This window comes from Bactrocera tryoni, chromosome 1, assembly GCF_016617805.1.
Source record: "Bactrocera tryoni isolate S06 chromosome 1, CSIRO_BtryS06_freeze2, whole genome shotgun sequence".
NCBI lineage: Eukaryota > Metazoa > Arthropoda > Insecta > Diptera > Tephritidae > Bactrocera > Bactrocera tryoni.
In genome coordinates this window covers 8,561,526-8,582,136 of record NC_052499.1, presented here as the reverse complement: position 1 = coordinate 8,582,136, position 20,611 = coordinate 8,561,526, and the positions used below count along the sequence as shown (strand labels likewise).

The window sequence follows — 20,611 nt, the reverse complement described above, 5'->3', positions numbered from 1 at the left end:
TTTTTGAAATTGCTTTTTACTTATTCTTATTTATGAGCACAAAATGAACTGATTAGACCTTCTTAATCTTACATTTAACGGTACAAAACGGTATATACTGCTATGAGTTACTCAGTTTAAGGCGTGACGCCTAATTTCGAAATTTCACGTTTATTTCAATGCAATTGAACGCGTTTCAGTAGACCTAGCTGCACTAAAGGTACAAGAATTGTTTTTAGGTTTTATACGATCTACTGCAACACATAAAATCACAAAAATAAAAATTAATACACAATATGTAAGCAATAAATATTAGCAATAGATGACTTTATGCTTTACGTAAACCAAAGACAAAAATAAATAATAATAATAATTATATTTGACCAACTTATGCCAACGTGATTTGAGCACGTATGAAACATTTGAAGGTATATGAAGAGTTTACAAATCTATAGTTCGCAGCACTTTTTATTGGCAGCCATGGGTTCTATTAATTTTTACATCACTCATTTTGCTATTGTGATAAGATTATTCAAATTCTTGCAGCTGACTACAATTATTTTAAGTAAACGCTTATATTTGCCTTTTTATAATTTAGCTTAAGTATATATATATATATATTGTTCATTAATTTAATTATTACTAATATTCATTTCTGCACACATGACATTTACGTTGCACGCTTCTCGAAACGCCAAGCGATTATATACTGCGCGAATGCATTTTCTGCCGATTTTAATTTAGTGTCGCTGATGCTATAGAAGCTACTATTAATTTCTGGCTGTACAAATCTAGTTATTTAGTGATAAAAGATAGTAAAAAATAAAATTTAAAATCTAAATAGTTTGCTAGAGGTCAGTTGAAATAAAATACACTGCATGCGCTTAACGATTTCCAAAAGTGGAGGATGGCAACAAACATGCATTACTATCATTTGCTGCCAATCATCCGATATTGCCTTTTTAGCGCTGTTTTTTACTATATTGTAGCGATTATACCTCCACATGGTGTTTACGGATGTGGATTCGTATTTCGTTTTTTTTTTTATCGAGATTATCGCTACAAGCCAGTGGCAACTCTTGCAACACAAAAATTATAAGTAGCATTGCTATCGTCATCGTTGTCGTTATTATTATATGCATAGCTAATTGCTAGGTAGCATGGTGTTGGCAATTTCATAAGTTTTGCAGGAATGCCAATAGTTTCGTCTCATAATTTTTGTTGGATTCCAAGTTGCGCAATGAGTGTCTCTCTTCAGGGAATATGTGTAGATCGTATGGTTTGTTTGCACGATTCAAGGCTGATATGAGCTGTGAGGTATGATAGAAGTGAACATTCTCATCGATGAGGCCGTGTATGAGAAGAAGACGATTTTCTCTGCACAATGAAGGTAATATATGATTGTGTAAATGGATTTTTAAGAATAATTTGCATCTTCATTCATTAGAACTTACTCTTCGGGGAAAGCGTCTACGTAATTAAGCACTGAGCCCCCTGAATAGCCGCGTTTATTATTCTGCGGCAAATCCATATAGCGTTCCGTATAGCCCGTGTCATAATATTCCCAATTTGTAACTGGCGCTCCAGCAATTGCAACCTTGAAGACTTCTGGATACTGCACTAGACCCATTAAGCTAAGATAACCACCTATAAAATTTTTTTTATAATATTATATTATAAAATTACAACGTTTTTTAATATTAATTACGCACCATAGGACCAGCCGTGTATAGCTACACGATTCATATCAATGTAGCCTAACTGATCTGCCAATATTCGTAATGCAGCCACTTGATCGTTCAGCTCCACTTGGCCCATGCGACAACGTATGTGAGTTTCAAATTTAAGTCCACGATGTCGTGACCCACGCGAGTCGATGCAAATGACACAATACCCTTGCGCCGCCAACATATGCATACGCAATTGATGTTTACCCTAAAATGGCGAATATGACTCATTAAAACAACCAAAACTAGAATTTAAGATACCAACTTTGAATGTGTTATTGACAGTTTGCACCTCAGGACCGCCATATACATTGAGCACTGTTGGATATTTAATGCCCAAGTGGAAATTATGTGGTTTAAATACCATTGCATACACGATTTCACCCGACGGTAATTGCGGGCGGAACATTTGCGGACAATATTGTGGTTCAGGTTTGCCACCCTCATGAAGATAGCCCATCAGTGATAATTGTATGCCGTTAACTCCACCATTTTGGCAGGTTTGTGCAACACGCATCACTTTGCAGGAAGGCAAGCGCTGTATGTTGCAATAGACTTGCAACATCAATTGACATGACTACAAAATACCAATAATAAGAATGTATGAATTATTAACTTGATATTGTATGATGAATATCATTATTACCTCATCAAATTCCACCTGATATGAATAGCCCGGTTCGGTTAGCAAACGTATGTGTTCGGGACGTTGCAAACTCACCACATACAAGTGTTTTTCCAGTGGAGTATCACGTAATCCAATGAAATATACCAACTGTTGCGCTTTGTCCACCCAAATGTTTCGATGCAAAACCTCCCATTCGCCGGAGGTAAGGGCTACCTAAAAATGGAATACGTAAACATTTTCCCCATTAAATAATCCGCTATAATTACTTTATTAATAATTCTTGCATGCAACGTCACACTATCGCTGAAATCCGTATGAATATCCATGTTGGCTGATGTGGTAGAAGACGTTGAATTTGTTCGACTATTCATTTCAAAATTGTTCGTATTGCTATGCGCATCTTTATACCCATTCAGTGGGCATGTATTCAGACTAGATGTGACAAGATATAAATGTCTAAAACCAGTCTCCTCAGAGGCCCACAAAAAAGTCACCGTTGTATCGGTTATTTCCAGAAAATAAAGCAAATCGTGCACATTCACCCATGTATCTGATGTTTGAGAGTAAATAACCTACAAAGAATAAGTAATCGAACATTAAAGTTCCCTCAAGTATTCTATGGATTATCATATATCAGGGATTATACCTGTAGAGGTGACACAGCTCTACAATATGGACTCTTCCAGCTGTGGTCTGCTGAACCTGAGGGCGACGACGCCGTGCTGGTATAGGTTTCGCAAAAATTATCCAACGGTATAAGTACCAAATCCAAACGTTGTTGTTTACGGTTCAATCCCTGCATCCAAACGCTATAAAGACAAAATTTTATTATATGTACCATATGTGCACCGGAGAGCTGATTTAACAAGTAATAATAAACCAAGCCATCAAGGAGGGAGCCCAACCAACTATGATATAAGTTTACATACTTATGTTATTTCCTAATTCTCGGGTCAAATTTCATTAAACAAAGGGTTGTAAAAAATTAATTAAAAAATATTTGAATTAACATAAATTTTGAAGTGAAAAATTCGCAACCCTGATTATGCATATTGTGCAACGATTAAAATGATACTCACTAATTTGAATCGGGCGTCCACCCAATGCGCACTATATATTCCAGCCAAGGAAACACCACAGAAAGTGAATACGGTAAATCCTTTATACAAACGTCACTAATTTGCAGCGACTCATTGAGCACGAATTGCACTAATTTTAATTTGGATTTTGCATTGGCTGTGCCGGCCCGTGGAAAACGATATTCTTCTATTTCTCCAGGCGTTGCTTGCGATGATGGAAACGTATACAAGCATACGTCCGATTCATCCACTTCCTCGTAAACAATGCGATATACACCATCTTGAAAATACGACGTGTTCACAAACATATAAAGCATATACACAAAAATGAGTTTTTTATTATTGGATTACTTTATTACCATTCGAGTGTGGTTGCCACCAATAACCCTGGAAGCGGCTAAACTCCTCAAGCATTATATATGACGGCACACCAGCGCTAAGAGGATCATCTGCAATAGAACGGCGTCCATCGTGCACAAATGTCAAGCGCTCTTCATGTCCACTAACCGTATGTGTCACCCATATGTCGCTACCGCTAATGTATGCTATTAAATCCGAATTTTGTGGGCAGATTTGTGGATCTAACGCTGCCCACTGGGGACATGTTCGCAATTGTGTAGGGAAAAGCGGGCTGGTCTGTAAAAAAAATACATATATAGAAATCCATTTGATAGAATTATTCTAATCCTCAATCTAATCCTTGTATGTACATATTTAGTTTACTTTTATAGTCAGAAATTATAAAATATACATACATATGTAGTATGTAAGTCCAATTTAGAATTTTTTTCAGCGTCATATTGTACATTTTCAACAATTTGAAAAATTTCGCATTTTCTTTCTGCTGATATCGAACCACTAAGTATATACATATGTAGGTATGTCTTTAGCTGCCATACAAACTGATCGATTAAGATCAAGTACGAATTATTTATGTGTGAATGGTATTTTAGCTTCGGTGCAACAAAACTTAACATTTTTTTTGTTTTTATTCAGAGATTAGATTTATTTAATGTGAAACCATGTTTTACTCTCTTATATACATGTATGTATGTACATATTTTTGTTATACATGCATACAAAAAACCGGCAAAATTAGAGCTCTATAGGATTTACACCACAACCGAACGAAAAATATGTGTCGTCTTATCACATCAAGCTAAAGGCCATTGACCAATAACAATTAAAATTAAGATAATAATAATTGCTAATTTTAATTGCCCCCTCACAAATATAATAATAATAACAAAAAAAAAAGAAAAAACAAATTGCATTATGAAGCAGTGTGATCAAAATTAAAAGTCAGTAATAAAACTAATCCCTTTTACATTTTACCCATTCATTCTCCTTAGAAAAATGGAAAAAATAAAGCATCATTTTCAGGCATTTGTTATGAAAAGCACACATATTTTTTACTATTAAGTTTTACTATTCCGTTCTAAAAAATTCAAACACTTTGAACTAACTTCTTATCTTCTCACTTAGAAGTAACTATTATCTTCCATTCTCATTCTTACTCATTTGAAAAATGAATTATCATAATATAAAAATAATCATAAAATTAAATTTTATGAACAAATCACATTTCTGAACACTTAATTGCAATTTTATTGATTTAAATTGAAAGCATTAATTCAAACTAAAATCAAAGTTAACCTTTAATTGCAAAAATAATAATTAAATGTAAATATTTACAACCTATACTTAATTGAACCTGTCTTATCAAATTTTACATCAGATTTCGAATCTCAGGTTTTCTAAGTCTGATGTCATTCATAACTTCAAAATTACCGCACAGGTCGTTTTGAAATTTTGAATACTATTTCTACACATAATTTACGCGGCAACGCTGTAGACTTATTCCTAAATATTATTACTTTTCAATAACAAATTAATAGATTTTTTCGTAAATATCGAGTTTTTTCCTTCAGTGTTCCCAAAAAGTCAAAAATTTAAATTCCAAATTATAAGCTGTACCGCAATTTAATTTTTTCCCCGAGACGCTTAGAGTAATTGCTGTCATTGTAATAATAAAAATTGGCCTTATTTTAACATTTATAGGATGATACGCTGGAATCTGCCTAATTAAATACTATAGAGAAATAATATTATCCAAAGAAAGAAAAAAAATTATTACATTTCATAAAATAATTATTTTACACAGAAGACTTTTACATTCAATTTCAGATTTATTTTAAAAGTGGTATTTGTACTTACATTATATCCAGTATCGAGGCATTGATATAGATCACTAAAGCAAGGAAAAACTATTTTTCCGCTTGGTTTGTGTAACTCGTACGAAGTAATGCCCCACGTTGAGAGTCGTTTCCGTTCCTGCAGTAGCTGAAATTCTCTTGACCATAGATTAACTCCTCCGCTAGCAGCCGTAGCAGCGACACTTGACATTGGCTGTTGTAATACTACCTTCCATTGAAGTCTAATATAAATATATTAAAAAATATGGTATCAATCATATAAAGAAATATATGTATATATGTACATATGAAGCTTTGGCAAACCTTTTGTTTGAACTATATCTGAGGAAAGAAGAATTCAATATGGGAGACGAAGCGTGTGAAGAAGTTGGTGACGGCAAGCGATTTGTTACAACATTCCCAAGGGAATCAGATACGTTATCTGATCCACCATCTGTAACTGATGCAATGTTGTTACAAGCTTTAACGCTATCAATACTATCATTTATATCAGTTAGGGGTGGACTACTTTGCAAAATAGTTTCTTCTGCTGCATTCATATTAATATCTGCATAAAGGAGTGTTGGCTCCCAGGCGTTAGGTGGTGTACTCAGAAAGTAGCATCGCACCCGACCGTCAGATAAGGTACGGAACTGTATATTAGATGGCATCATGCTGGATAAATTGACTAACTGTTTGCGCATATCATTAACAATGGATTTAATCTCTGACCATGTCTTTTTAGGTGTTGGCGCCGGTACATGACGGTCATCATCTTCGTCGTCATCCTCACAATCATCATCATCATATAAGCCCTCCATGTTAGGAGGCGTTCCGCTTGTTGGTGAGCTAAGATGATTTGAAAGGGCTGATGCAGCAGCTACAACAACAGCTGCAGCTTCAGCAGTAGTCGCTTGAGCTGCAGCAGCAACCGTAGAAATTGGCGATGTCAGGGAGTTGAAAGCAAGTCCTAAAGAAGAGTAGAAGGCATTTGCGGTGTTACCCAGAGAACTTATACTACTAGGGGTGCTAACAGTGTTCTGAGTACGATCGCCCGATACACGTGAAGTAAATCCATCTAATAGATTCGCTAATGATGATGTTGTGGTTATCCGTTCCAATGATGAAGATTGAGTTGATAACTGTGTTAATGTATTAATTGGTATTACCGCACCAGAACTTGCCATAATTGCAACACTAGCACTACCAACACTTCTATTTGCATTTACAATTCCGGCATTATTGCTGATATTGTTATGATTGGTTAAAATCGCGCTGGTTCCACCACTGATACTACTACTCAATGGCGAAGCATTGGCTGCGGATGTGGTCGTTGTAGTTGGTGCTGGTTTTAAACGATTTCGCTGCTGTGTCAAAGATGTGTCCATCTTAACTTAAATGATATTGTTATTAAAAATCTTCAAATTTATTGGTCAAGAACCATTAGCATTACGGTCTTTGTTTCAAGTTTTATTAATTTTCACAATTCGTAATATTAAAATTATGTATGTATATATTTTATATGGCAATTTAAAAGACTTGAGTATTTTTAATCACTATTTAGTAAGTTATTGTTATTATTTTTGGTACTCAGTTGTGTTAATTGTTTTATTGATCAACTTGTAATGTGCGAATTATCTTTTTATTTTCAAAGTTACACTCTTTACTCTTTGTTCCAATTTGCATTTTTAGCATTCAGTAAACAACCAATCATATATACAGACTATCTTAATTTTTTTAATAATGTTGCAAACGTTTTATTTTGTTTATTATAATTCTTTGAATTTTAATTTGATTTAACTTTCTCATTTCTCAGCCTTTCGAATTTTTGTAATTTGCTGCATACAAATAAAACAACAAACAATATAAAGCACTGTGTACACGTTAATTTTAACTTGATGTGTGAGCACTGAAGTTTTTTATTACATATGCATAATTTAGGCCTCTCGATTTCTCTTTTGCTATATTTTGGAAGGAGACATGAAAACGAAACTGCAAACACTTTATATCACTAATTAAACTTAATTTTATGTAATTATTTACATCTTTTAAAACACATTTGTTAAAGCAATAGCTGAAAAAATTACTGGCTATTCCTATAAATTTATTATGTCTAATTGGAGTATGACTATGCAATTTGGTTTCGCCTTTACTGTTGCCCGCCCTACTCCAAATACTAGAAACTTTGCCAAGTCATTTATTTTATAAAGTTCGACGCTACCTCTTCTGCGAGATGCGTTCTGTGCATTCTGGTGCGTTATATTGTTATTTTCACCGCTGCTCTTATTCCGTCCATACACTCCATTGTCACATTGACAGTTGGTCTTGTTTTGGTGTTAAATTTCTTTACTACTGACAGTTGCGCTGCTACTATTCCAATAAGTAAAAAAAAAAACAGAAATCCAACAAGCGACCAACAAATATATTCAACACATAAATTTCAACTTTAAAACTAAAATTTCAGCAGAATTAAAGAACTTCCACACCTCATTAAACCCTCAATCATCCATCCAGCAGCTCGACAATGCCCTCAAAAATTTCCAGTACCAAAATCTTTACACATATTTGGATGCTTATGTATAACAACCAAAACGCTGAAAGGTCTTACTACGTAAACATATCAAATGAAATTCAATTTGCTCTATTCGTTTTAACGCACTAATATTTCATCCTCAATCTATTTAAATTAAAGTTTTTCGATTTTTGTAATACTAAATATATCCACAATGAATAAATTGCGTATTTCCAGTTGTTTTTCACTACAATTGCCAGATTCTTATAACTTTTATTGACATTTTACTAACAGTTCTTCTTCTTCATACTGCAACAAATCACATGAACGTATTTCGTCATCTGAAATACAATATTGGACCTTAAGCACAATATTTTAGCAAAGCTAAACATTTTGGTGACACAATATATGAAGACTAGTTGTTGATAAGGATGTTATTTTGCCGCAAATATAGTTGGAAGTGTAAATCCGTTTTATTGTATTCTCATATACAACTATATGCTAATGATTTAGGTTTATCACAGTTCTCATCTGACTGTCATAGGGAGCACGTAAAAACCAATGTGGTATACGTCATGGTAAAAGAACGTTTAAAGTCCGTTTCGCCACTTATCACGTAGAGAGCATAATACAAACAGATGTTTGTTATCACTGCTAATAAACGAAAACAGCTGTTAGTACTGTTACTTTCTCAAAATCATTATCAAGAGATTAAATAAGTGATTATTTATAAATATCAATGTATGTACATTGTCTTCCTCAACTCTTAACTTAGGTCACAAGTGACTATTATTATCAAGCAAAAGAGCGAATGTTGGCTCTCGCTTAGTTCCAGAGATTGTCTCATAACATTTGCGCTGCTTGCTGCTCCCAACACAAAGTTTTGTGCGCACAAAACTTAAGTATATTAATTGAATTCAACATTGAATTGACGCAACATATATTAATTAGATCATTGAAAGATGAATTTAGTTAGTTCATTTCGTGTTATCGCTGGTATAGCATATCAAAAAATGGCATTATCTTCAAGCGCATCCGAAAATTATGACTTTGTTAGGAAAGGTAGAAAAATTCTTGGTGCAGCACTTAATTATATGTGCGTGAAATATATTTATACTACATACATATGTATGTAGATAATACTAATTGAATTCTTTTCAGGGATATTGTACGCTCCCGAAACGTTGCGGTGCCAGCAGAACCACTTTTATTCCTTAAACCAACAACATCCTACATAACCGAAGGCAATCCAATTGTTGTATGTCCAATATATTTCTAGTGGTGTATATTTTGTATATAATAAATATTCCTTTCAGATTCCCAAAGTGTTTACAAAAGTCGCACATGAGGTTGAGTTAGGCGTCATAATTGGAAAACAATGTAAAAATGTCAAAAAAGAAGAAGCGTTCAACTACATAAGTGGTTATTGCCTAGCACTTGATATGACTGCGCAATGTAATTTAGGATTAGCACGACAAAATGGTCATCCATGGAGCTTAGGTAAAGGTTTTGACACTTCAACTCCTGTTTCAGGATTTATATCTGCGAACGACATCAAAAATCCTCATAAGGTTTCACTATGGTTAAAAGTGAATGGACAGCTACGTCAGCAAGGCAATACTGAAGATCTAATTTTTAAAGTAGACGATCTTATAGCTTACTCTTCAAAGTATATGACGCTTGAACCAAACGATCTTATTCTCACCGGCACACCAGACGGTGCGTTGCCTGTAAAAGCTGGTGACGTAATTGAGGCTGGTATTGGTGATAACTTAAGGATTATGTTTGAGGTTAAAGACGAAGTTTAGAAATCACGTTATCGCTAGTAAGAAATTTATAACCAAATCTATACAAAAAACATAACAACATACACTCTAATTTAAAGGAATATATTTGATTAGCTTATCATTTTATGTTATTATAAGTAAGTTGTTAGGGGAATTAAAATTCATATTGCTTTGCAATGCTGTTTAAGTCTATCAATATGTTCCATTACTGCAAGAAGTTCTCGTTGCACATTCGCGCTTTCCATTACTAATTCTAAACATTTTTTGAAGTGATCAGATGCGGTTCGCAAACTACTGGGTGGTAGTAAAGTGAACCAATGCATTGGATCGACGTATTCTTTATCCTTATCGACGATACGTCTCCTGTAAGTTAAAATAAAATATAATTATTGAATCTAATATTATTTTTCAGGTAAAATATTTTGAAAAAAAAATTAGAAAATATGTTAACTTCGGTTGCAACCAAGCTATATTGAGATTTAAAACTAAAATATCGTAGTTTCCATATAAGAACTTAATTTTGTTCAGTTGTTGTTATTGTTCGGGTAAAAGTCCGGGTGTACTCTGGTTACATAGACACGACTGTAATGGTTATGATAGTTTATTAGGCCGATCTGCATAATTTGTTCGAAGATTGTACTGTTGGTGTGGACAATAATTCAACGCAAATTATACATGAACTTGATTTTGATCATTCAGTTTGTATGACAGCTATATGCCATAGTGTTCCGATATCGGCGGGTTCGACAAATGAGCAGCTTTTTGGGGGGACGTTTTCAAAACTTTCGATCCATATCTCAAATATATATATATTCACGATCAGCGTGATGGTAATTTCGCAACGTCTGTATGTCCTTGTATACGCAAATTAATCTATAAGTTTCTCTGAGATATCGAATAGACACCCTTCTAAGTGTAACAAACTTCGTGGCAAACTTAATATGCCACATTCAGGGTACTTGGTATTGGAAACTTACATCAGAATGTACTCCACACTTGATATTTTTGTGTCATTTTTTTGCTCCTCCGATACACAAAGTGCATTAAATGTATTACTATTTTCGGTCGGAATTTGTGCCGAACTAATAGTTTGGGATCCTTGAAGGTACCGTGTTTTGGCTAACATCAACTGTCCACTGTTCATTAATCTTTCAATATTCACTCTGCTCGTTGCGTATTGCTCTACCAAATCCAACATTTCCAAGTATAGCAGGTCAAGTAAATTTCCAATTTCTTCTTTCTTCGAAGACATTTTTTAGTTAATTATTTATTAAGACGAATTTAATTTGTTGATTCGAAAAACTTAGCAATCAGACTTTTATTTCTAATGAAAATATTCCTATTTATCAGAAAATCATATGACTGCAAGTTGCTATCGATTTTTCTACCATTTACCGATAAATAACACTCTATTGTGACCTGGTTATTTTATTCCTGCCCATGTGTTGATAACAATTATGTACAATGGTATATATTTATTAAATACTTACGTTAAGCAGTTGAAGCCCAATTTGTTGACATTAGAACTTTTTGAGTGGACAATGTTTATATAGAAAAGAATATTAAAAGTAAAAAGAGATATTACGCCCGTTATTTACAGTTTGTTTGTTGGTACAATGGAAATTTTAAAGTTATAGGAGAAGGTAGGAATCGATGCTAAATACGTACATTTGATGTATGATTTGATAACTTGAATAGGAGATATAAAATTATTACTGAAGTATAGTAGTAGTATTATTTAATTATACTGATACTATAATTATTTAAGTATTCGTCATAAATAATAGCAATAGTGCTCGTCAAATTTAGAGAGCTGGCTGTAAAGTAAAAGTAATGGTGATGGAGCAGTTTGTGTCAGTAAAGATTAGATATTATAAACTGAGTGACTTAACTGAATATTAAGTGGGGTCTATATATTCATAAATGATTTTATTTGACAGTCAAAAGTGTTTGAAAATGGATAGCGAAATAAAAAGTCCTGACTTACGTTCGAGTTCCTCTTCAGAAACCGAGTTGCGCAAACGTACTCAAACGCTGGCAAATCAGTCTAAACATTTTCATCTTAAGACAGATACTATTGAATACAAGGAAAGACATTATCAACAACGAAATGGTCGCAAGGAAAACGAATTTTATCTGATGGTATGTGGTACCCTTTATATATATTTCACATAAAATTGATTTACTAAATTTTAACTTTAAATTATAATGATAGTACATGTAAAAATAACAATTGATCTTTCACTTTCACCTTATGCCAAAGATCAATGAGAGCAATTGTAATAGTAGTAGATGTAACAATAACCATTGATCTTTCACTTTCACCTTACGCCAAAGATCAATAAGAACAATTGTCAAATACAAATATGTACATACGTATTAATTCGTAATAATTTCGAATATTAATATTGGCATATCACAGCACAAATCATGCTGCTCAAATATTTTTTATCTCTCTACTAATAATACATGTAAGGTTAAATTTTCTTCATTTTTTTAACTTTATTATTAACCACCTGTTTCAGTTCCCTTCTGCCCATAAAACATCTTATCAGCTTACTCCAACGCCTCCGATAAAAACACCAACCACAATTACGTCAGCAGAAACGACAAGTAAAATAGCCGAAGTATTAATGAACTCAAATCTGAATGTTGGTATCACTATGAATCGCCGTTTCAGTGAAAGTTCTGCAGATGAATTGCACAGAAGCGAAAAATCAACTAAGCGAGCTACTTTAAATAAAATCATGGACTATAAGAATTTGGATAATACTAATAACGCCAATGCTCAGCTCTATAATAGAGGAAAATGTCCGCGATTCTCTAACAATGACGATGATGATGGGGTGGGCTGTTGTTGTTTTGATGGGGGCAAGGGAAAAAAACGCTTAAGTGACGCTATCGATATCGGAATACGTGTTATGCTAGTATTTATTTTTATGTAAGTACTATTCTCATGAAAAATAATCAAAATATGATTTTTTAGTACCACTTATTGATTTAGAAGTTTTTTCCCAAAACACAAACAATCTATTAGCTAAATATTTCTCTTTAAGAACGCTGGAAACAACAAAGCCATTCAAACGAAGAGTTCATCCTGAAGAGATGTGGTTGTACAAAAATCCTCGCACCCCAGATATAGTTTCAGCTCAGACACTAATATTATCTGTGATATTTGGTCCATTATTTGTAACCATGTTCCATTTGTGGCTGACGGGAGATCGGCGTGATTTTCGCGCAGCAAGCTGGGTTTGGACTTTAGCGCTTGGATTAAACGGTTTTGCAACAAGTCTGTTGAAAATAACAGTCGGGCGTCATAGACCTGATTTCTTTTACCGCTGCTTTCCTAATGGCATTGTAGTAATCAACAACGTCACCGATTCAAATGGTTCGCTGGACTATTATAATTGCACAGGTGACTTACGCGAAATAAGTGAGGGTCGTAAGAGTTTCCCCAGCGGTCATGCTTCATGTCAGTGTTAACCTGCAAATCCTTTCTAAGCGCATGTACACATTTCTCTAACGTATCTTTTTTATTATTACAGTTTCTTTTGTTGGTTTAGGCTTCATCGCTATTTATGTAGCCGCCAAATTACATGCAATGAGTGCTCGTGGTCGCGGTCAATCCTGGCGTTTATGCGTTTCAATTTTGCCGTTGATTTTAGCAGCTTTGATAGCAGTTAGTAGAACTTGCGATTATCATCACCATTGGGAGGATGTTGTTGCCGGTAGTTTAATTGGATTATTTTGTACTTATACAGTTTATAGACAATATTATCCTTCGGTATACTCAATTCATTGTCATCGCCCCTATTTACGAACATGTGAAAGACTAACACATAATTATAATCAGTTGAATCCACAATCAAAGACACCTGAGTATTTATCTTCAAATGAAAATATCAGCGAAGTGAACGATCGTGCCGATGATGAACGCCGCCCACTTATTTGAATCTAACAGTAGCAATTTTAGTTACGAATAGAACAATTAACAATATAAATCTCGTAAATGTATGAAAATACGTATATGTAAATATTTATTTATTTCAATAGGAAATATGTGCTAGATATTCCGAAAATGTGTATTTTAATTTAGCAAATGTTTTAATTATATTCAATGTTTTAACTTAAATAATTTTAATTATTGTTATACAAAATTTAAGTCACACATATTTATTAGTGGATGTTTGGTCAAACTTTTTCTGTTGTTAAAAACAAAAGCAAAATGTCTTTCAAGTTTTAAGCTGCTTTTAGATTAATGATTCTTAATCTAAATATCCTTTTACACTGCGGTAATTCCAGGAAGTTTACTATTATTTGATTGACATTTTTGTGTCAAAGTTTTCAAATGAACGCGTTTTGTATTTAAAATTTAAATAAACATAATTTATTCACATAAGCGTATCATTATACTTGAAAAAATTATGAATTGAAGGATTGTAACAGCTGCTGTTTTTCACGTTCCTTCTTTTTGACTATGTCCAAACTGCGTTGCTTCCATGTACTTTTACGTAGTTTTATTGGTCTACTTCCGACATAACGACCATCCATTTCTTTCATCGCACGTATAAAATCTGCTGGCTCTCGAAAACTTACAAAGCCGAAACCCTTGCTTTTTCCAGTTCGTTTATCACGGATAACACGTGCTCGTTGAAAAGACGGATACTTATTAAATGTTCGAGTTAAAACTTCGTCATTTACATCATTACCCAAATCACCACAAAATATGCGAAAATCATCATCAGGCCAATCTGCTAATGAGGAGTCCTCCCAGACTGTTCCGCCCGCTACTCGTATAGTCTTACGATCCTTCTTTTTCCTCTCTGTTGTTTGAAATGATTGCAAAGCTGATGAGGCTCTTGCAGCTTTAATTGCTTCCTCTGCAATAGGATTTGGACCAGATTTCTCAGCTTTTAGCTTTTTTAATTTTTGAGTAACATCAAATTGTATGGCATTTATGTCGATATGCGGTGTAGCAGGAACATTCACCGATTGTCTACTTTGGTATAATTTTGGAGCACTACTAACCACAACAGGCGTCGCTGTAATAGCAGTAGGTGACGGTGCTACAGCTTTCAATTGCCCACCAGTATTATTCACTTGAGTAGGTACAAAAGTGGACATAAATGTTGGTGGTGGAATCACTGGCGGGGCTACAGTTACACGTGGAGTAACTTGCACCGTCGAAGATATTGTTGTCGCTTGCGGGTGCTGTTGCAACTTTTGCTGAACCTGGTTGTACGTGTTTGCTGCAATTATGGGCCTTACTTGGGAAGGAACGAATAAATTTCTTGCAGGCTGAGAAGTTTGTTTAGATATTTCCGCCTCAAATCGCGAAAGCTCATCCTCAATATATCTACGTTTCGTAGCCATTTTGTTAATTGTTTACAGAAAAAAACAAATTACTTTTATAAAATCATATAACTCCTCTATATCAACAAAATAATTGACAGCTAGTACACTGAGCAAATAATAATGCAAACTTGAACTAGCATAACCATGCAGCAGAGAACGCAAATTATAAGATATACGTTCTGTACATGCAGTACAGAACAGTGTTGTAGAACAGTCAATAGCAATATCAGTAATGTAATTTTCAAAAATTATCGATAGTCTTGAAAAGCAAATTACTTGCAATTCTGTATATCACATTGATAAATTTTTTTAATTTTCACTCATATTTTGAAAAACAAAAAATTAAAAAAAGGTAAGTTTTGAAATAATCTTATAAACTATTGTTTTAACTGCACCAATCGATTATATAGTCTTCAGTTAAAATTTACGATTAATTTTAAGCTCTTCATTACATGGTAACTTCTCTGACGACAGCGATTGTGAACTGTCTAATATTAAAGAAGAAAAGTTCTTTGGTATTTATATCAGGACGCTATTTTTTGTATTTTGTGGATAGAAAAGTTATATTTGCAATGAATATAACAAACGGCGTAAACGTTTCTGTGGAAACAACATGTGAAAATCAAATTCAGGAAATAACATACGATGGCACGGAAATCTACCAACCGTGAGTGCGTTCAAAAATCTTAACAAAATGTAATAACTATTATTTTTTTCAATAGACCTCCAACTTTATCCGAAACACTAACCCGCTGTGCTGCTCGAATAGATTTTAGTAAAACATCTTTAGATGACCTAAAGAAGGAGGATAAATCCGTTGAAGATGACGTTAAAGATTCATCTCAGTTTCAACCAAGTCTGTGGCCATGGGACTCGGTACGCAATAAGCTCAATGATGCTTTAACAGAAATTTGCGTACTTTCTGACGTAATTTCAATAGCTAAGGATAAACGTTATTTAGTTTTGGACCCAGTACCAGAAGATCCTGATGAGATAAAACCTATAGTGCAAGTTTATAGTCGAAAAAAAGCTTTGGGTCAAGCAGCACAGGTTCTTTTGAGTGGTGCAGAAAGACTGAGGAACTCGCACAGCGAACAACGTAACCGTAATGTGACAGACTTTCATATCGAATTATTACGATTACGACAGAATTGGCGACTAAAAAAAGTTTCAAATGCGATTATTGGTGACTTAAGTTATCGCACAGCTGGATCGAAATATGGAATGAGTGGTACATTTGAAGTGACTAAGGCGGAAGATTTAGCTGACGAGGAAGCGGCATCAGGTACCGCTGGTAGTGGAAATAATGGCTTACCAACCCAATCGCCGAAAACTACATCCTCATTGCGCGTGATCGTACCAGCAGAGTTACAAGGAGTAGCATATATAAAAGTTATAACTCAGAAAGACCAGGAAGATTTATGCACGGCCAATGTTAATTTAATGGGTCATGGACCCAATATAACACAACAGGTAAGATTTCGAATCACAATTTTGTTTACTTTTGAAAAAATTTCGTTATTTGCATGCTTCGTTAAAAAAAATAATTATTAGGCCGGTGTTTGGCAGAAGACCTTGGAATTCGCACAGAATGTACTTTTTTGTAAGGAACTTTTCAGTCAACTTGCTCGAGAAGCAATTCAATTACAGGCTCCAATACCACATGTTGTTATTGGTAATCAAATCCGTGCAACTTTATTGCCGGGCATTCAGCTTATTATTTCCCTTTGTCATTCTACAACTTTCGATTCGAGTCAACCTGGACCTATTAACGATCATGATCATGTACTTGAACACTCATTACATCAACTTTTACGTGAAGTGCATCACAAGAATTCACATCATCCCTTTCCTCACCCTACCAGCGGACCATTGGGGCCCAGTAAGAAGCGTATGCTTGCTGGCCCGAAAGCGGCAGACCGTGAAAGTTTACTAGAGATGACAAAATCGCAGACAATACTAGAACAAATAATTGCCCAAGCTCAGCATATATTTATGCGGAAGCGCACACAATACGTTTTGGACACTTTGGCTAGAGATGTGAAGGACCCTCAGATCGTGTCGCATTGGAATGCGATGAACAGTCCTATAATGTCGTGTGTGAAAATTAATATTGTAACACATGGGTAAATAATAATTTGCCTAATTTTGATAAAAACGTATATATACAATAAAATTTTTCACAGATACGACACAATAAATCGGACGTCGTTAGTAATACACGTCAAAGAGCGATCTCTCAAATGCATTTGCCGTGATGGCCGTGTAATGCATCTTTCATATGAACCGCAAGAGTTGCGCGATCTCATCTTGTGTCAGATCAATTCACATCAAATATCGTGTCTCCTGAATTTGGCTCGATGTATGGCTTGGACGGTATTATCGAACAGTAACAATCTCGGAATTGGTAAGGTTGAACCACTAGGCAATGCCAGCTCATGTTTGTTGGCGTCACCAAATGGAGATCGCATGATTGCGGTTCAAATACGTTGCGACCCGCAAATCGATGTTAAAGTTTATATTGCTCGTAGTCCACGTCCAGATTTTATACCCAATCCTCTGGTACCAGAAAAATTCTGGGAAAATTTGGGTGGACATTTTAAAGAAGTAAGTTATTCATTTTACATATTGTAGATTGTATATAAGTGATATTTTTTAACCATTTACTTAGGTCCGCTTTGATAAAATCGAAGGCAAAAGTTTCCTCAATAAAATGGAGTTTTTAATGGCAGCTCTTACTAGTAATTCAGTCTAAAACAGTTTGTAGAGTATTGTAAAAAGGGACTAGTTAAAGTTTGAACGTAAAATAAAATAAATTCCATTGAATATTTATGAAAATCATATTTTTATTAAGATTAACAGTAGAATAATTGGAAAGAAAATATGTACAATATTTTCCATTATAAAAAAATTTTGCTAATATGGACAAACATTGTACGTTACCAAGGCAAACAAATAATTCACTACACCCACACAAATATGCTTTTTTTTGTAATAATACTGCTATAGGAGTTTCCGAAAGTACTCAGGATAGCTTATATGTTAGCAGTTATACATCAGAATATCAACAAAGTTCAAGGGGTAAGCGCTGTTAAGCGTATATGCACACATACATATTTTTCTTAACTTCATTTTCGCATAACAAACATTTCGGTCTTCGCACAGTGAATAACCATTAGCAAAATCACTCACGCTGCTAACTAACAAATTTTTGGCAATATTTTATACTTTTACCACACACTGAACGCCAAAAGACAAGTAGATAAATCAATATAAAATAAAAAGTATGCAAGGAAGAAATAATATTATATAAAATAAATACAAATAATTTTATTGGATGGCACCTTGGAATTGGAGAAACCCTTGTACATCAGCAGTATCCGACAGTGATGAATCTTCACAAACACCACCCTCTACTCGAAAACTTGCAAAAAATGAAAACTTCATAAGTGCTTTTCGAACTAAAAATATTGAAAAATCTGGATGCGCTCAAACTAACACCGACAACAGCAGTAATCAAAATCAACAAATAAAGGAAACAAAATCTACAACACCTGTTCTATTTTCCACTAATCGGGGATTGTATTTACGTGTTCCTAAGTCCATGTCTAAATCGTGTGTAGCCAATAACAATGAATGTTTACACGAAAATGCAACTGGTACTCCAACAACCGACATAACAGATGCCACTTTGCCAACTTATGGTCGGTTTGACTTATCATTGCCCTCCACTAGTGGCGACGAAATAAGTTTTTGTGATTTGGAGCGTTGGGTGAGTAAAAAAAGTTGTTAGATACGTATTTATAAATACATACTTGTGTGTAAAAGTATAACTATGTGATTTTATGTTTATACTGCGTTTTTTTTAAGAGTACAAATCGTGCCAACACTATCTGCCTGGAGGATACGTTCATAGTGACGCGACACAACGATAGTTTGCCCGATCTAATTGAACTGCCGGCGAATAATAACAATATTTTTACCAATAAAATTCAACGCAGTGGAAGCATATTTTGTGTACCGAGCGGCAGCCGGCACGCCCTATTAATGCCACATAGAAACGTCCGCCAACGAAGCACAAGTATTCAAAGTACTTTTGAACGTTTCGGGGTACATTAAGTATTTATCGAAAGTAGTAAAAAGTAGAATGTTCTATAAAACATATTTTATTTCTTATATTTGTATATTACGACGAAATTTGTAAATAAAACTTTAATTTTTGCACACGTTGTGTTCAAAATTAAATTGTGTTATCATAAAATCAAAGTAGTGTTGCAGTGCTACAACAGCTCATAGGTAATAAAACAAAATTATGCTTCTTTTTACTTTTTACAAATACTTTTGTTTTAAAACTTTATTCATCATTTTCACGTTTTTATAGTTTTTCATATGTTATGTTATTATGCCATTTGCAAATTGTATATAATTAACACTAAAATACTTATTTTAAACATATTTGCATAATTCACCACCACATTTCAATAATTCGTTTTTACTCATAATTTATTGTTAATTGTTGTTTTTTTTTAATATTTGCAACTGCGGTTTTATTTATCGTTTCATACAAACTGCATCAAAATTCATATACTCATCACGAAATATTACCACGATGATCACATTCATCATCGTCAATTACAATGACATTAATCGCATAAAAGTGTGCATTCATTGTACATTCCTTCTTTCACACAATTTTGTCATATGCAAATTTTTATTTCATATATGATTATATAGGTATTTTATTTTTTATCTTAAGCTTATAATATAAAATTTAGAAATTAATATTTTCATTATTTTGCATTTGTCGAAAACGATTTTAGTGGTTTTCGATTAAATATTTGTTGAAATATGCAACTACAAATTAATTTCAGATACTAATAAAATTTCAATCAACTTTACCTTTATAAATACAAAATGTGTATATGTATTTCAAAAGTGATGCAATTAACGAAACACTCTTTTTAATACCATTGTAATGCATGTGTTTTGATTTATCTGTTTTGATTCATAAAATAAAATTAATACATCAAATAGGACTAACCCTAATTTTTGGGATATGAAAAACATTAAAATTAAGACTAAACCGCTCTAAGGACACAGAAGTAAAAAAAAAAAAGAAACGTGATGAAAATACTACATACATACATGTAAGAACAATGATCAATAATCCATGTATAAATATTGTACAATACATGCCTACATAATAGATATTCATATTTCATTACTTACATTGTACTTATTAACTAATTTATTCAACCATTTTTTGTTTTTAAGTGTTTTTCGCTTTTTATATTTTTTTTTATATATTTTATTTATTCTTTGCTTTCCCTTCTTCTAATGATAACTATA

The 20,611-nt window shown here is 33.8% G+C and overlaps 7 protein-coding genes across 10 annotated transcripts; 4 read left to right on the top strand and 3 right to left on the bottom strand.

Moving 5' to 3' along the window:
- Positions 1 to 8,357, bottom strand: LOC120769391 (dipeptidyl peptidase 9). Of its 3 annotated transcripts, none has more exons than XM_040096380.1 (12): positions 8,268 to 8,357; positions 5,933 to 7,569; positions 5,631 to 5,850; positions 3,773 to 4,049; positions 3,414 to 3,693; positions 2,981 to 3,143; positions 2,601 to 2,906; positions 2,353 to 2,547; positions 1,972 to 2,283; positions 1,692 to 1,914; positions 1,434 to 1,626; positions 1 to 1,356 (listed from the first exon to the last, which is right to left on the bottom strand). In XM_040096380.1, the coding sequence occupies exons 2-12, from the start codon at positions 6,994 to 6,996 to the stop codon at positions 1,155 to 1,157; spliced, it is 3,435 nt and encodes a 1,144-aa protein (XP_039952314.1). In that variant the 5' UTR covers positions 6,997 to 7,569; positions 8,268 to 8,357; the 3' UTR covers positions 1 to 1,154. The 3 variants fall into 3 exon arrangements, with proteins under 3 accessions (XP_039952314.1, XP_039952305.1, XP_039952296.1); XM_040096371.1 differs by lacking the exon at positions 8,268 to 8,357 and adding an exon at positions 7,652 to 8,068 and having other exon boundaries at positions 5,933 to 7,600; XM_040096362.1 differs by lacking the exon at positions 8,268 to 8,357 and adding an exon at positions 7,652 to 7,978.
- Positions 8,358 to 8,783: 426 nt separating this feature from the next.
- LOC120770254 (acylpyruvase FAHD1, mitochondrial) lies at positions 8,784 to 10,028 on the top strand. Its single transcript, XM_040097562.1, has 3 exons — positions 8,784 to 9,216; positions 9,282 to 9,378; positions 9,437 to 10,028. Exons 1-3 carry the CDS (start codon positions 9,083 to 9,085, stop codon positions 9,926 to 9,928), a joined length of 723 nt encoding a protein of 240 aa, XP_039953496.1. The 5' UTR covers positions 8,784 to 9,082; the 3' UTR covers positions 9,929 to 10,028.
- LOC120770262 lies at positions 9,994 to 11,277 on the bottom strand. Its single transcript, XM_040097575.1, has 2 exons — positions 10,885 to 11,277; positions 9,994 to 10,270 (listed from the first exon to the last, which is right to left on the bottom strand). The coding sequence occupies exons 1-2, from the start codon at positions 11,157 to 11,159 to the stop codon at positions 10,069 to 10,071; spliced, it is 477 nt and encodes a 158-aa protein (XP_039953509.1). The 5' UTR covers positions 11,160 to 11,277; the 3' UTR covers positions 9,994 to 10,068.
- Positions 11,278 to 11,386: 109 nt separating this feature from the next.
- LOC120770235 (phospholipid phosphatase 5) lies at positions 11,387 to 14,311 on the top strand. Of its 2 annotated transcripts, XM_040097537.1 has the most exons (6): positions 11,387 to 11,550; positions 11,848 to 12,049; positions 12,433 to 12,848; positions 12,964 to 13,379; positions 13,453 to 13,635; positions 13,739 to 13,831. In XM_040097537.1, the coding sequence occupies exons 2-6, from the start codon at positions 11,864 to 11,866 to the stop codon at positions 13,741 to 13,743; spliced, it is 1,206 nt and encodes a 401-aa protein (XP_039953471.1). In that variant the 5' UTR covers positions 11,387 to 11,550; positions 11,848 to 11,863; the 3' UTR covers positions 13,744 to 13,831. The 2 variants fall into 2 exon arrangements, with proteins under 2 accessions (XP_039953471.1, XP_039953461.1); XM_040097527.1 differs by having other exon boundaries at positions 13,453 to 14,311.
- Positions 14,298 to 15,380, bottom strand: LOC120770247 (RNA-binding protein 42). Its single transcript, XM_040097548.1, has one exon. The coding sequence runs from the start codon at positions 15,278 to 15,280 to the stop codon at positions 14,330 to 14,332; it is 951 nt and encodes a 316-aa protein (XP_039953482.1). The 5' UTR covers positions 15,281 to 15,380; the 3' UTR covers positions 14,298 to 14,329.
- Positions 15,381 to 15,745: 365 nt separating this feature from the next.
- LOC120766607 (mediator of RNA polymerase II transcription subunit 17) lies at positions 15,746 to 18,100 on the top strand. The gene is made up of 5 exons (XM_040092214.1): positions 15,746 to 15,929; positions 15,985 to 16,735; positions 16,817 to 17,388; positions 17,449 to 17,869; positions 17,934 to 18,100. Exons 1-5 carry the CDS (start codon positions 15,835 to 15,837, stop codon positions 18,015 to 18,017), a joined length of 1,923 nt encoding a protein of 640 aa, XP_039948148.1. The 5' UTR covers positions 15,746 to 15,834; the 3' UTR covers positions 18,018 to 18,100.
- Positions 18,101 to 18,152: 52 nt separating this feature from the next.
- LOC120766608 lies at positions 18,153 to 19,731 on the top strand. The gene is made up of 2 exons (XM_040092215.1): positions 18,153 to 19,034; positions 19,133 to 19,731. The coding sequence occupies exons 1-2, from the start codon at positions 18,600 to 18,602 to the stop codon at positions 19,379 to 19,381; spliced, it is 684 nt and encodes a 227-aa protein (XP_039948149.1). The 5' UTR covers positions 18,153 to 18,599; the 3' UTR covers positions 19,382 to 19,731.
- The last annotated feature ends 880 nt before the right edge of the window (positions 19,732 to 20,611 follow it).